The sequence below is a fragment of the Gobio gobio genome, assembly GCF_949357685.1.
Source record: "Gobio gobio genome assembly, chromosome: 7".
Lineage (NCBI taxonomy): Eukaryota > Metazoa > Chordata > Actinopteri > Cypriniformes > Gobionidae > Gobio > Gobio gobio.
In genome coordinates this window covers 12,919,823-12,936,562 of record NC_137103.1, presented here as the reverse complement: position 1 = coordinate 12,936,562, position 16,740 = coordinate 12,919,823, and the positions used below count along the sequence as shown (strand labels likewise).

The following is a 16,740-nucleotide window of genomic DNA, read 5'->3' as shown; positions in this document are numbered from 1 at the left end:
TGCATCTGTGCTGTGCAGACCGATCGCCGTATGACATCAAAGTACGAGAGCATATGACTCTTTATGCTTTTGAATCGCTCATGCTGTACTTTGATATCATACGTTGATCGGTACGCACAGCGCTGATGCATCACGAAAAACCCTGGTGTGTTTGTGCGTTGTTGAGAAAGATGAGACGTATACAGTGACGCAAGACCTGGCTCTCTAGCATGTGGAAAGGCAAACCGGTTCTTATAAGGCTCATCAGGCGAACCAACTCCGAACCGGCACTAGCAGAAGCTCTGAACTAGCACCCGGTTCATTCTGGTGGAAAAGGTGTATTTGTGTTTGTGCATGTCATGGAGACTGCTTTGTTTGGCCTTCCGAAAACTGATGAAATTAGTAATGAGTGGTTAAGATGTATTTATAACGCTGTTCCGAAGCAGTACAACCCAAAAATGTGCTTGTGTTCCGCACATTATATGGAGAACAGTTTCCTCAACCTGGGAGAGTACAACACCGGCTATACACAAGTTGACTCCGATCGATTCACATTTTCAGAATCGGACTCAGGCTAAGGTAAAACAGACAACATTAATTGTTTGGGTTTACAATTGCTTTAGAGGCCTTGGAAGCTGCAGCTTGCGATTTTGGTACATTTCTGACACACCTTTAAATTTGGCCAATCACAGTGCACTGGGTCGGCTGGCCAATCAGAGCACTCTAGGCTTCTCGGAAAGAGGGACTTTGTAGAAACCAGAACTCAATTAGAGCATTTCAGACAGACTGGGAATAGAGGTGCTGTCATAATGTACAGTATGTGGAAAATAATTTGTTTTTGAACATTATAGCATGTTAACCTTTTCTTTTACACCCAAAAAACTAAATATATATTCAATTTCAGATCATGTCATCTGAATTTGTTCTGTGGGAAAACTGTGCCCATGTGACCTCATAAGTCTCACTGTTATGTAACTGTCCCATGATTCCTCCGGGTTTTTTTCTTTTTCGTTTCCACTGCACCACTGACTGTGGCTTTTGCAATAGCAGGTTGGTTTTTGTTTTGTACTGCCCTGCATAAGATATTTTATATGGGAGATGTTTACATACACTGCCATATGTAAATATATTTGTAAATATAATTGACTTCAAAGCAAAATTCACTTTTATAAGTGTTTGAACACAGATGTGTGTCCACAGTCTGTGTAAACAATCAGCCTATAATCCACCTATTCCTCTTTTTTTAATCCCCATAAATCATAAACAGTCTCTTCAAACGAGTGGTTCCAGATTTCCCCCTACTCTTGCAGTAAGTCCCGCCCATGACTGGTGACGATCTGCCCTATTATCATAGATCCCGCCCTAAATGTGAGCAGTCCGCCATTTCTGTTTCCTCACTGTAGCAGCTAGATATACATGTCTGCGCCAAAAAAAAAAACATTACAAATGTTCTGTTGTTGGATGTACCAACAAACATAAGAGTCTCCATAGACTCCCGGCACCTGAGCCACTGAAGACACTGTGGTTGAATTTCATTAATGAAGAAAGAAAGTTGTTAAAGTGTTATATATTTGTGCAAATTATTTTACACTGGACTGCTTCACAAACGAGGGTCACAAAAGTTGTTTCTGAAAGATTTTTAGATAAACATGACGGTACATGCTAGTCGATGAGTTGAAAACTTAACTCCACATCAACTACATAAATGTATCCACTAACCATTCAGAATCGTCCAGTTTCATTCTAAAAGTTGTAACTTCTTCATGAGTCTCTCCATCAGTGTTCGAACATGTAAGGCTGAACACCGCTACTGACAGTTTCTGGCATTTTGGCTGTGTCAGATTCTCCAGTTTTGTTGTTGCCGGAGTATCCAAAGCATGAGCTGTAAAAGCTCTGCTCTCTTCTGAAAAGTGGGCGGGAAGCAGCAGCTCATTTGCATTTAAAGGGACGCACACAAAACAGTGTGTTTTTGCTAACACCGAAATATGACAAGCTATAATAAATGATCTGGCATATTTTGAGCTGAAACGTCAACAACATACTCTGGGGACACCAGAGACTTGGATTACATCTTGTGAAAAGGGGAATCATTTAAAGATTTATTAAATGATAATTGTGTCATTTCATTGTCTATCTGCAAATAACTTTCTCACTCTGTGTATGCTGTGCCTGATCTCTTTTAGGGATACGGGTGATATAGTGTTGAAGATCTGTAATCTAATGCCACAGGATACTGGCATCTACACGTGTGTGGCTGTGAATGATCATGGCACATCCTCGTCATCTGCATCTATTAAAGTACAAGGTGAAAAGACACAAAGATAAATAAAGATGGGCACTGTACAAATCAATCATCCATCCACATGTTTGTAATTAGAGTTGGTCTCTGGTCCAGGTATCCCAGCAGCCCCTGCTCGACCTGTGGCACAGGAAGCCAGCAGCACTGCAGTGATTGTTCACTGGCTTCCTCCTTCCAGCTCAGGAAACTCTGCCATCTCCAGCTACACTGTGGAATACAGGCAGGAAGGTAAACAGTTACATGCTGTAAAATCCCTGCAGTCTTGATGTAAGAGACCACAGATCACACTTGGAGTGGGTCAAGTAGTCGGTTACATTGCCACGGCAACAGTGACACATATCCACTAAGAGAACTACTGCCTGAGATTTCTGTTGTAATGAGAGACACTTAACTGTTATGGGTCTGAGCCAGTTTTGGGGCCCTTTAGAAGTTTTGACATGCTCTGACATTTGTGCTTTTTTTTGTTGCTTATAAACTCATTAACGGCAAAAGTGTCATTACACTGTATTCAGCACAAACTGGGATACCATAATATGTGAGCAACGTGTATGTGCATGCTTGTATTTTTGAGAGAATAACGTTTATGCAAGTTAGTTTTTTTAAACCAAAAAAATTCACAACAAAGTCACAGAAATAAGGCCACAAAACGCATAATAAATGTAAGACTTTGACTAATGGATGCCTAGAGTTTTTGCTTCAAGGTGCATCATTGTGCCTACTCATTCACATAAAACAATATATTGATTTAAATTTTGTAAGACACTTTTGTTTATAAAGCCCATTTTCCAAGAAGCGTGAATGATCATGAACAAGGCTGTGATTTACAGCTGAGAGAACAAAATAACCCATAATGAGCTGCATAACGAATGAGCCTTTGAGTCAGCTATATGAGAGGCGTTATAAGAAAGAATGAGGACAAAACAGGAAAAAAGAAAAATATTTTTTGTAGTTAATTTAGAATAACAATATAAAGTGAGAGCCCACAATGTCCTATGCACTGAAAAAAAGTGTGTTGGATTTACATTTAACTGTGTACATCGGTCCCACATGAATCAAATAAGTTAAACAAACATAAGTTGTTCATATAACTTCAACATCATGGAATGAATACATTTTAAGCGACCCAATTAAGTAGTCTTAAAGTGAATTTTATATTGCTCCCTGACATGATTCAGGCATTTAAGATGCTAATGTGTGCTATTGCTAGCTAACAGTTTGTCAACTAGCTAGTGCAGTATTATAATTCAGTTGTATAACATTAAAATATATGAAATTGAAGTGGATGAATAAATATATTTAATAACTGTTAGCTAGCAATAGCACACATTAGCATCTTAAATGCTAAGCATAAAAAGCTCCTTCAGCAAAGCCATTAGGACATTAGTTGTTTTAGTCCACAGTCTAATGTAGCGTTCACACCGGACGCGAATGACGCAAATAAATCGCGCTATTTGCACGAAGTTGGACGCTTGAACATTTTGAGTTTACTCGCTTCATTTGCGCGTGAAATTCACTTAATTCGCGCGTGACATTCACTTCACAACAGACGCGAATTTGCGTCATGGGAGGGGTTTCTGCCAGGCGGTTTGTTGAGAAATGGCTGACATGGGCTGTATTTACACGTCTTTTTTGTTAAAATACTACTGTTAGTGTGTGGCAAAACCGTAGTTTTAAGACTTTTTCAGGCAATAATGTAGTTGTTTAAAGCTCAAATCTGTGGTTTATTTTTAAAAAGAGTGCCTATTTGAACATTTTATTTGCTGTTTTCGGAGTTGTTAGATCAAGGCGATTGGCGGCGCTCAGCGCTTGTTAAAGCCCCGGGTGCTACGGCCGTCCGCGTTCGTGCACCGTCCACATAACGGAATTTTCGTCATGCGGAGGGCTCGCGGCCGGCTGAACACCCCGTCCGCGCGCAGCCCAAATTTTGGACAGTCCGCGTACAACAGCGCATGCGCCAGCAGTACAGAAGAGTCCACTAGGTGGCAACAAACACAAGGTGGTAAAAACAACAAAATCTCAATTACTTCTTCTTCCAAGACGAGTAAACTCAGAAGTATATCCTTCTCCATCGTTTTTGATTCTTCAGTGTTTCTTCCAAACTATGTTGCAATGGTGGATGCACTTCAGTTCTTCTCCGATCATGCCCAGCGAATGTCCTGTTGATGACAGGACTCAGTGCTGCAGGACTCATTTTTATCTGTTTGTATAGGCCTATTATATTTTAAATTATATACGGTCAAAAGATTGGACACATTACTACTTTTAATGTTTTTGAAAAAAGTCTCAAGTTCAAAAAGCACATTCATTTGATCAAAAATACAGTTTTTTTTTTTATATTGTCAAATATTATTACAATTTAAAATAATGTTTTTCTATTTTAATGGGGTCATGTTGCTCTTTTGAAATAAAAGACTTTGATGTACAATGTAGAAAACTCTCACATTCACATCCCTCCCCAATCTACCAACACTGATTGAAACTAAACCGCTCTGTGCTGTCACAACTGTGAGCACATTAACATAATGATTGCCCACATTTAGATATCATCACCTATTCTGATTTCAGCGATTTCTGAGAAACACAGTTCTTATTTGAAATCAGACCAAACAAACACACCACTCCCTTCAAAATAAAGCGAACGACAAGGAAGAACAAAAAAATGAACATACAGTACACAAGAGTTCAAGGAAGGGTTGGTTGTTAGTCGCCAGAAACAGCAGCTCCAGACAAACAATGACACTCAAAACTGTCTTGTTCCTATAGCTAGCATTACAACAACAGCATATCCCTTGTTTCTGTGAAACATAGCAAAACCAACCACGGATAGAGCAGAAACAGCGCAATCTCTGCGTCCGTTTTAGGGCTTCCTGCTTAGGTCTCTCCAGCATTGGAAATGTCCTAAAGCTCTTTCCTGATCATAACCCTTCTTTTTTCCAGTGATATTCCTCTGACCTTTTTTCTTTCGTAATGTCTCTCAGCCATCTCTCTTTCTACAGTGTTTCTTCAAATCTCCCTCTTGCTCTCTCTCCCTCCTCTCCCATTATGAGTGTATCGCCCCCTACAGCCGATTGCTACAAGTGTGTTGTGGTGTCCGGTCCGATCCACTTTCAACAATGTTTCTCAGAAATCGCTTGGGGGGCCTGTTTACACCAAGAATGATAACTATAAAGATAAGGTTAAAGATATAGTTCTTAAAATCCTTCTAAATATAAAATAATAGCAGAGTTCACACCACAACTATAATGATAACTGCACCAAGAAATGATATCGTTGGAATCACTTTCGGAATTAATTTTTTCCAGCTGATGAACGATATAAACAACCAATCAGAATCCTTCCCACTTTTAAAGAGTTTGAGATTTTAAAGCAGCAGACGACAAAACTGCAGCCCATGGTTAGAATAAACAGAACGTTGATATGATAGCAAAGCTGAATTTTCAGCAGCCGTTACTCCAGTCTTCAGTGTCACATGATCCTTCAGAAAAAATTTTGAAAATAGTTGACTAATTCAAGTTTTGTTGAAATTATGATACAGCTTTTGTTAAGGATTCTTTCATAATTAGAAAAGAGCAGAATTTCTTTGCGATAGAAAACGTTTCTAACATTGTAAAAGTCTTTACTGTCACGTTTGCTCAGTTTAATGTATCCTTGCTGAATAAGTGTTTTTTTAAATGACTGACCCTAATCTTTTGAACAGTAGTATACATAAAGGTACAGTAGCAAAGTTTCATTGAAAGCGTGAAAAATGTTGATGAGCACAGAATATAGAATATAGCATCCTTATCCAGATCCATGCATACAATTTTTTTTATTCATCCTGAAACCTATTCATGTCTGTTAAGATTCATGAACTGAAACCCTTGATTTGTGTTATTTTGTGTAGTTTTCTTAATCGTCGTTAACTAATGTGTGTGTCTGTATTTGTATGCAGACTCCCTGGTGTGGCAGAAGTCGGTGGTCTCCACTGCAGATGTGTGTGTGAAGATTGAGAATCTGATTCCTGGTGGGCATTATCAGTTCAGAGTCAGTGCCAGTAACCCCTGGGGCATCAGCCCACCCAGTGAACCCTCAAACATGGTGACGTTACCCAGCACAGGTGAGGACAGTCAAATCAAACATAAGTGCTTCACCAAAGTCAACTACCTATCTCGTACAGATTCATACAGATCTGCAACGATATAAGCAGTGAAAGTTACTTTGAAAAGTGATGCATTACAATATTGCTTTACTCCCTTAAAACTTTACTAATTGAGTTACTTAGTTACTTTTTAAGAAAAGTAATGCAATATGTTACTTTTGCGTTACTTTTTCTCACCAAGGATTGTATTTTTCTATTTTTAGACATTTTTAGAAAAAAAAATTAATTTGTTTTGCCAGTATTAATAATATTTAGCTGTACTTTGATGCGTACGTAGTTTTAATATCGTTACTCTTTTTTTTTTAATAGCATTTTTAAATACTATTTAATAGCTAATTTAATTGTACTTGAGTCCATTTCTTTAAAGTTATCTTTACTTACTAATGTATGATGGTTGGATACTTTAAACAACACTGAAAAAGTAGATTTTCAGTACAGTTTGATAATCACAAATACACAAATAAAGGTAAAATGATGGCTTAATTCGATTTCGCTATTTTTATCTATTATTTTCAGTGAAGAATGAAATGCATATTTAGAATACACATTTCTCTCATATTTTTGCTGAGCTTGTCGCATTGCAATCTGGGAAGGATAAGCTAAGGATACGCTGCCTTCCATTTTAGCCAAAATAAAGTATTCTAGAAAGAAGCATATTTATGCCGCCAATACCTTTTGGAAAAGCCTATGTCAAAAGTCTTCCTATGATGCCTGTATTGTTTTGGTATGCAGCAGCACTGGGTTTAAGAACAGAACTGATTGTTTTGTTCCAAACATATTTCTTATCCTCTATTTTTTCCCTTCCCTAACCCTCTTTTATGAAGCTTCAACATATGACGGCACTGGAATCCAGTGGAAAGACAACTTTGAATCTGCGTTCACAGAATTATGTGAAATTGGACGGTAACGATTTTTTACCACCTTCATTATAAAGCAGTCTAGCATCGTTCATCCTGTCAGTAACAAATGGGCATTTTTTCATATGCTCTCTGTTTCAGGGGTCGTTTCTCAGTGGTGAGGAAGTGTCTCAGTAAGGCCAGTAAGAAGGAGGTTGCTGTGAAATTTGTCAATAAGAAGATGCAGAAGAAAGAGCAGGTTGCCCATGAGGCCGATATCCTGCGTCATGTCCAGCATCCCCAGCTGGTGGCGCTGATTGATACCTACGAGTCGCCCACAGCCTACATGCTGGTTCTTGAGCTGTGAGTAAATCAATTTTGAAAGTAAATACACTTTCATTGACCCAACAGGGCCTATACACTCTCAGGAAAAAAGGTACAGTGGAGGAGGTACAATTTTGTTCCTTGGGGAACAAAACGAATAACTGCACAATTAGTCCTTAGGGTACAATTATACCATTGTTTTCCTCAACTTAGAGCAGGGGTAGGAGAGTTCGGTCCTAGTGAGTCGCTGCAGAGTTGGGCTCCAACCCTGAAAGACATCTATAGAAGCTCTAATTGAGAATTAACAGAGGTTTAGATGTAGATGTTTTATTGAAAATAGAAAAAGTGTTTGATTTAGTTGAGCAGTTTGACTCTTGGCTTTTTTATGTGAGTTTGTGTTTTTTTTTTTGTTACAGTGTTAACGAAACACATAATCTGTTCAAATCAAAAGAAGCCATAAACAAAAATTGTTTGACTGAACTCATTACTGACTAAAATGTTAATAAATAATATTCACCAACAATACTTTCTTGCCACAGATCAGACATTCTGAATTTTATTCTGAATTTTTATATACCAGGTGTGTGGTATCTCCACATTATCGACCACTTCACGTGTTTCAGCGCTGGAAACATTGTTAAGACAAAAAAGTCATCTGAAATTGTTAACTCCTTCATTCACACTTGGATAAGTGTCCATGGCGCCCCCAGAGGCTGTACAGTGACAATGGTGGAGAATTCAACAATGAAGAAATCAGAGACATGGCTGAAAACTTTAACATTGAGACAAAAACAACAGCAGGATACAGTCCCTGGAGCAACGGACTACTTGAAAGACAATCAAACGCTCACTGAGATAATCCAGAAGGTCAAACGAGAAAATGGATGTAACTGGCATACTTCCCTTGACTGGGCCCTTATGGCTCAGAACAGTATTCAACAGAATGTTCATGGCTACAGTCCATATCAATTAGTGTTTGGACAGAATCCAAACCTTCCTTCTGTATTAGTTGACAAACTACCTGCTCTAGAAGGCACCACTATGACCGTTAGGAGAACACATTTCTGCTTTACATGCTTGTAGCGTTTTAGGCTTACATATATTATTAAATTAAATTTAGCTCAATAGGGAATTATGGGTATTAATATTTAGGGATTTATGATTAATCATAACAGGCTATAATCGAATCATAAATCTCCAAAATCCCCCAAAAAGGGGAATACCTAACCTAGGTATTTATGCTATATATATATATATATATATGGTTAACAACAATTTATTGCAATTAACTATATATCTATATTAAATAATCACAGAATAACCTCTAAGGAGTGGATTATTCATTCCTCTGGTCTGTTCCGTTTAACGAACGAGCAGTACAATCCTTATCAACTCTCACAAGGTCTTCTACCCAATTTTTGGTAAGTTTGTCCCTTTGGCCACAAAGGACAAACTTTCCGAACTATTATATTAATTAAAGCATTCAAAGATACTTATAAGAGCTCGTAGCTTAGATCTGACATTAAAGGGACTCGTGTTTCGTGAGCAATAACAATGACAATCAAACGTGAATACATTCTAGGGGGGAAAAGGTTTAGACGCACACAGATATCAAGAATCAGCATATGAATCTCAACAATGGTGACATAGGCTACTTAATGCTGCAATGCATGCTGGGAGCCATGAGTTTTATACTTTGGTGGCTAAGTAGGGTTGGAGCTAAACTCTGCAGGACACCAGCTCTCTAGGTCTGAACTTGCCTACCCCTGAATTAGAGGTACAAAAATTTACCCTTAAGGGTACCACCCCAGTGACGGCCACTTGTACCTTAAAAGGTACAATTTTGTACTCTTTTTGTACTCCTTTGTACTTTTTTTGAGAGTGTACTAGTTATCTAGACATCAACTTGGCCCATCCTTTTCATTATTACTGGAGCTGCCAGTTTGCTAAGTTTCAAAGGAAGTACAAACTATGCAAAAGCGGCAGCCCATTCCAAACCTGTATGACTTGTATAAACCAAAATTCGATGTTTTGAAGAATATTTATGCTGGGCTTTTCCAGACCATAAAAGAATAAAAGTGTGGCAGGCATGAGTCCTAAAACCCAGATACAAGTTTGTATTTTTGCACTTCCAGTTGCATCGTTTTTTCCAGAATTAGATTTTTTTTTTTAATTACATGAATTGATATGATCATATTTATGCGTTCAGTGTTGAAGATGGACGTCTGCTGGACTATCTAGTGGCTCATGATGAGCTGATGGAGGAGAAGGTGGCGTTCTTCATTAAAGACACACTGGAAGCTCTGCAACACCTGCACACCTGCAGAGTAGCACATCTGGACCTCAAGGTGAAACATTATACCACCACATCAGCATGTAACTGAGATTTAGAGCTTATTTAGTAAAAAGTAGATGATTAGCAGACACTTATCCAAAGCAACACCTTAGCAACTGCATAGCAACAGTCTATTAACCATCAGTATACTTAATAACTGTGCAGCAGTGTGCTAACAACCTAAATAACACAAAAGACTGTATATACCAAGACTGTTCGCTTATAATATTGTGAATGGGAGAAATATTAGGGATCTAATACAGGAAGTCCTGGCTTATAAATAAATAGTCAGTCGGCCAAAGCTCCAGTTTCCATAAAAAACGTCTGTAACACTTTAGTTTAGGGTCCAGTTCTCATTATTAACTAGCATGCATATTACTAGGATTTTGGCTGTTCATTAGTACTTGTAAAGCACATGTAAATGCCTTATTCTGCATGATCATATTCTACATCCCTTAATCCTACCCAATACCTAAACTTAAACACAACAAAACTACCTTACTAACTATTAATAAGCAGTAATTCGGAGTTTATTGAGGCAAACTACGAGTTAATAGTGAGAATTGGACCCTAATCTAAAGTGTGACCAAACCATCAATGTCCTGAGACTTCATATTGGCTGGACCGACCTGAAATACACACTTTTTAATGCTATTTGAGCTAAAGAAACAACATTTAAGAGACAGTCGGTTCATGTCAGATTTTATTACTGATTTGAAATATGTTATTATTAAGATGAGGGATGAGTATTACCCCATTTAAGTTGATTAGAGTTGGACTTGCATGACCGAAGCAGCTCCCAATATGGCAGCCAAGTGAACTGACTTTCTTTGTAAGGGACTCTGATAAAGCCTGCTAGAAACCTGAAACTAGCAGCAGCCAAATAGCAACTTCCTGGCAACCATCCACATCATACTAGCATTTGTACATTTGCACAGAGTTTTGTACAAGCAAGCACCAAGTATGTAGGTAGAGTCTTGAAAGTCTCTTTCTTCTTCCTCAGCCTGAAAATCTGTTGGTGGACCTCCACGTGCCGGTGCCTTGCGTGAAGCTCTCAGATCTGGGTGAAGCAGTACAGGTTTCGGGTCACCGCTACGTGCATCTCCTCCTGGGGAACCCTGAGTTTGCCGCTCCAGAGCTCATCCAGGGCACACCGGTGTCCCTGTCTACAGATGTGTGGAGTGTAGGGGTGCTTGCCTACGTCATGCTCAGCGGGGTCTCCCCGTTCCTGGACGAGAGTCTGGAGGAGACCTGCGTCAACATCTGCAAGCTGGACTTCTGCTTTCCCGAGGAGTACTTCTGCGGCGTCAGCCAGGCCGCCAAAGACTTCATTGTGTCCACGCTCAACCAGGACCCCAGAAAGAGGCCGAGCTCAGCCTCGTGCCTGCAGCACCCGTGGGTCAGCGCTCACAGTGGAGATTACTCCAAAACACCGCTGGACACCGTCAGACTCGCTGCGTTTATCGACAGACGCAAACAGCTACATGATGTCAGACCCGTGACAAACGTTAAAGGACTGGTCAGCAGCAGTATGGGACACACCTTATGAGACGATGGGCTGAAGGAGAGATTCTAGCATGTTACATGCTGTTCTTCTACATTAAATGTAATTTACATTAATCATTTGGAATGTGCACTTACTGTACACAGTGTTTCCTGTAGAGTTATTTGGCCTGCTCTGATTACTTGTGACCCGGAGACTTTTGAGACCATCAGTGATTAGTAGATTGAGAAACTGCAAGGACACTGGAATTGTGGGAATTGTGGCGCTAGGAGTAGTGACTTCATTGAATGTCATGTGAGGGAGTGGCTTAGGGTGATTTCTTTTAGAACTTTGAGAGTCCTAAACAGACCAGTAGTTGGGTGTTGTTGTATGTTCAGTGGTATTGAGAGGGTTTACTTGAAAGGTTCAACCAAAAATGAGAATTCTGTCATTACTTACGTTTCGTTCCAGACCTGCGAGAGGTGCTAAAACAAAGAGATATTTTGATGAATGTTAATGCTGCTCCAAGTAAGTGAAAAAAAACAACAACTAATTTGTGTTCACATATATTCAAATATGGCACATCAGGTTTGACATCGATGATGCTGAATGGCTCGTTTCTTGAACGGATCGCAACATGCCAGTTTGAATGTGCAGAAGTTCAATAAAGCAATAAACCCCAAGAAGCCGTGGCTTACAGTGAATTTAGAACAGCTGTAGCCCGATTCGGACGGGTCTAGTTTTCTAAACGACATTTGAGTTATTATTTTTATCACTCGACGTCTGTGATTTCATGTATTCGGACGGGACTAACATCTCTATGTTTATTACAGAGGAGAAAGTGTGTGTTTTCTAGACATGGGCGTTACAGAAGCGCACATCACGTATGGCCTATATGTCTTAAGTTATTATTTATTGATATTTTAATTTATTATGAAAACCTATTAAAGTATATTTAAGTATTTCGCATTCGAATGGGATTAGTATTACCTGAGGTCATTTTTCCGGACCTTTTTACAAAAGGTAAAAGTCGCTTTAATCTTTGCTGACATAAGAAAACTAATCCTGTCCGAATACGGTTTAAGGGCTGTTGTTACTGCTGAAACCCCTTTAGCTGTTCTAAACTCACTGTAAATCACGACTTCACTGGGATTAAAACAGTTGCTCGGCTCCACATAGTACCGGGCAACGTTTCATAAAATAAACACACAGACACAAAAAAAATTATGCTATTGATAAAAAAAAAAGAAAAACATTCTTCCACCAATGTAGTTCTTCAGAAGTGGAATAGTTGAGCAACATGAGAGTAAATAAACGACGACAGGATGTGATAGAATGTGCTTGAGGGTGTGAAGAGAAATTTAGTTATCCATCATCTTGCAGCAGATATATTTTTCATGGATTAAAAAATGTAGAATATTTGACAGGTTATTGTACAAATACATGCATGTAGAAATAACAGAACATCCCCCATTTAACCTGTATTATATTCAGTTTTCATAGTTTGAGGTCATGAGTGTCATCATTGATGTCATTTAGCATAAGGATTTTAAGGATTCTTAAAATAGGAATTGAAAAAACAATGTTGTTTTCTTATTTGTCAGCAAAGTATTGTCATTTCAGTTATTAAACCTCAGCAGTTCAGCACTTATTTCCACTGCCGTTCAGAATTTGGTGTCAATGAGATTTTTGGTTTTTGAAAGAATTCTCTTCGACTCACCAAGGCTGCATTTATTTGATCAAAAATGCAGTAAAAACAGTAATATTGTGAAATAATAATTAAAAATAACTCTTTTCTATTTTATTTTATGTTCAAATTTAATATATTCCTGAGATCAAAGCTGAATTACCAGCATCATTACTCCAGTCTTTAGTGTCATCCTTCAAATAATTAAAATGATAATTTAGTGCTCAAGATTTCTGAATATTATCAATCTAGAAAACGTGTTTGGCATTTTTACAGTATTCTTTGATGAATGGAAAGTTCAAAGAACATGTTTTTTGTTTGTTATAATACTAGTCTTTACTGGCACTTTTGATCAATTTAAAGCATTCTGACTAAATAAAAAATGTTTTTAACAAAATCCCCACAGAAAGAAACCCCCAGAAGCATTTTACTCCATTCATTGTTTAATGTATTATAAGAATGTCCAACTATTTCATGTATTATGTTTATGTTTGATTATATAATTGTTCTGTATGTTGTATGTGCAGTTACATATCAGCTTTGACAGGTCAGAAGCACATAGTTTGTAATCACTTTCAGTTGATAATGTGACAATATCAGTGAATACACTCTAAACACACACCTTTGCCATCAATACTGGAAAGGAAGCCTAATAGTGTGGCCAGTGAATTATCACACAGTGGAGACATTACAGCATGACACGCCTGTGAATACCGCATTGGGACAATCGCTACATCTCCATGTTTAACCTCATCAGCTCCTGCTGTTTAAAGCTTCTGCTCTGCATTAATAACCTCTGTAATATCATCACCAGGGTTGGGCCACATCTGAAACCAACAACATAAAAGTAATCCGAATGTAATTTGATTTCAGTCAACCGTAGTTGTCACCCAAACTAGTTCCTTTGATAAGCATCTCAGGAGATCTCTGAAGAATAAAGCCAGATCTGCTCATTACATCTCTATTTCATGCATATGCCCCTGCAAATGGATTGTATAGAAGCCTGTGTAAAATTTGCGGAAATATTGTTTTTCTTGATTCATATGGGCTGTTTGTTTGTTACTGAATGTTAAATAAACCGTGCTTTGTTTTTAGAAAAACGTTTTTTTCTTGTGTTTTTTTTTTTTTAAGTTTATCTGGAGGTGGCTTTATTAATATTAGCATGCAGTCTTAATATTGTTTTAATATATTATATATGTTAATATTACATCAGCACAATATCAAATTGCAAATAACAATACAAAAGATTTATACAAAAGATTATAAAAGGCATTTAACACTAAGGCCTGGTTTCACAAGCAGGGCTTAGATTAATCCAGGACTAGGTTTTAGTTTAATTGGGACATTGAAGTAGCTTTTACAAATATGCTTTAGAAAAAAAAGCTTGCATCTTGAGACAAAACAATGGCACTTCCATACACTATATTGCCAAATGTTTTGGGATGCCTGCCTTTACATGCACATGAGCACATCCCATTCTTAATCTGTAGGGTTTAATATGGAGTTGGCCCACCCTTCACAGCAATAACAGCTTCAACTCTTCTAGGAGGCTTTCCACAAGGTTTAGGAGTGTGTTTATGGGAATATTTGACCATTCTTCTAGAAGCACATATGTGAGGTCAGGCACTGATGTTGGATGAGAAGGTAGTCATTGAATAAAAGTCATTGTAATCATCGGCCAATTGTTGATTCTCCACAGTGCTGGGAGATGATGTCTTGTAGTTGGTAATGGCTGTCAGGCTCTTCCACTCCTGTTGGCATCCTCTTTGGCCTGGCGAAGCTATTTGAGTTTTGCAGTTAACCAGGGCTTGACGTTGTTATATGTTAAATAAGTCCTGGTGCACTGAACACTGATGTAGGAGGCCACACTGTCAGTGAGCTTATCCAGATCATTGGCTGCGGCCTCAAAAACACTCCAATCAGTGCAGTCAAAACAGGCCTGTAAATCCCTCTCTGTTTCATTGGTCCATCTCATTACATTTTTTACTACAGGCTTAGCACATTGAAATTTCTGCCTGTAGGCTGGGCTGTAGCAGTAAATTAAGAGATATTATATCGATCACAGGTTCAGTATGGAGTACCACAGGGCGCAGTGCTGGGACTGTTGCTTTTCGCCCTCTGGATTCTACTCTTGGGAGATATCATTGGGAAACATGGCGTTAGTTTTCACTGTTGTGCTGATGATGCTCGGTTCTGTATTTCTTCGCGGCATGACGAGGCTTGCCGGTTCACGGAATTGGCGGAATGCATATCTGAAAATTGGAAGACTAGTGATTTCCTACTACTTAATTCTGAAAAAACAGAGATTCTAATTATTGGACCAAAAACCTCTGCACATAGTGGCCTAGAATACTGTCTAACACCAGTCTAAACCCCCAAAAGAAGTGGCTTCCAGACACTCCAGAACCAGTCACAGAGGGAGGTGAAGTGGCGGCGGAACAGGGGGAGGGATGTAGGGTCAGGAGCGGACACTGGAAGCTGGGTGGGACCTGGGGCGGATCTGGTGGAACAGGCTGGTCTGGTGGCTTAGGTGGCAATGGCTGTTCAGGTGGCCTGGGTGGAACAGGCTGTTCAGGTGGCTTGGGTGGCACAGGCTGGTCATGGGTCTGTGCATACAGCAGGCCAGTGGGCTGGGACACAGACTGGTATGGAGCCCTCGCTGGACTCTGTGCAGGGGTCGGAGCCCTCTCTGGACTCTGTACACGGGCCAGAGCCCCTTCTGGACTCTGATCAGTGGCTGGAGCCATCTCTGGACGCTGGTCAGTGGCTGGAGCCATCTCTGGACGCTGGTCAGTGGCTGGAGCCATCTCTGGACGCTGTTCAGTGGCAGGGAACGTCTCTGGGCTCTGGATGGAGACATGGGACGTCACTGGGCTCTAGACACAGGTAGAAAGCCTATATTTGATGGCCATCCCAGCCAAAATCCTCCCAGCAAGGACGCCAGCAGCTTGCACAGAGCAAAGCGCCATATCCTCTAGCCTCGACGCCAGTCTCCCGTACCTCTGGGTTACCTCAAAGTCCTCCTCCGCAAAGACAGGATCTCTGACCTGGTGACCCCCGCCACCAATGCTGAGCCGCTCAGCTGAAGTGCAAGGGCCGTGTAGCACTCCAACGTGCCGTCAAGTTCCCACTGCAGCATCCATGACTGGAGTGGCTATGCCATTTCCCTCCGGAAAAAGATAATCCGGCAGGCTTTGCTCATCTCAGTAAGGTGAGCCAACCAGATGAACTCCAGCACATATTCCTCTGTACTAGTGATGTGACATTTGAACCGAGGTGTCGGAACTTGTGTCGAGAATAAATGGGCATGCCAGATGAAGCCCCAGTTCAAGGCTTGTGTTGTTAATGGAGAAATCACGTGACAAATGACAAACAAGGCCTCGGTTTGTGTGGAATACGTCATCGGTTCGGTCTGAGTGTCGCTTCAGGTTCGAAACTTGTTGTGGCATTTCAGAAAAGTGTCAGGAGTAGTAGAAGTGTGAGTGTCAGAGAGTTGCGTCATTGTCGTTATTCATTGTGGTTCATATGTGTTTGGGCTTTATTACATTATACTACAGTATACTACATTATTACTATTAGGTTAGATACTTTTTCTCTAATAGAGTTTTCCTCTATTATTAGGTGTCCTTTGGCGTCTGCTGATTAGCACGGTTGATCAC

The 16,740-nt window shown here is 39.7% G+C and overlaps 1 protein-coding gene across 1 annotated transcript in view; it reads left to right on the top strand.

The window, feature by feature from the left end:
• The window catches only part of kalrna (kalirin RhoGEF kinase a), a 203,067-nt gene extending 188,897 nt beyond the window's left edge, over nucleotides 1–14,170 (top strand). Inside the window, exons 52-58 of the mRNA XM_079822059.1 lie at nucleotides 2,163–2,284; nucleotides 2,375–2,506; nucleotides 6,210–6,374; nucleotides 7,241–7,319; nucleotides 7,415–7,615; nucleotides 9,786–9,924; nucleotides 10,915–14,170. Coding sequence (XP_079678185.1) covers nucleotides 2,163–2,284; nucleotides 2,375–2,506; nucleotides 6,210–6,374; nucleotides 7,241–7,319; nucleotides 7,415–7,615; nucleotides 9,786–9,924; nucleotides 10,915–11,460 — 1,384 coding nt within the window. The 3' untranslated portion in view covers nucleotides 11,461–14,170. The remainder of the gene's footprint in view (nucleotides 1–2,162; nucleotides 2,285–2,374; nucleotides 2,507–6,209; nucleotides 6,375–7,240; nucleotides 7,320–7,414; nucleotides 7,616–9,785; nucleotides 9,925–10,914) is intronic.
• The last annotated feature ends 2,570 nt before the right edge of the window (nucleotides 14,171–16,740 follow it).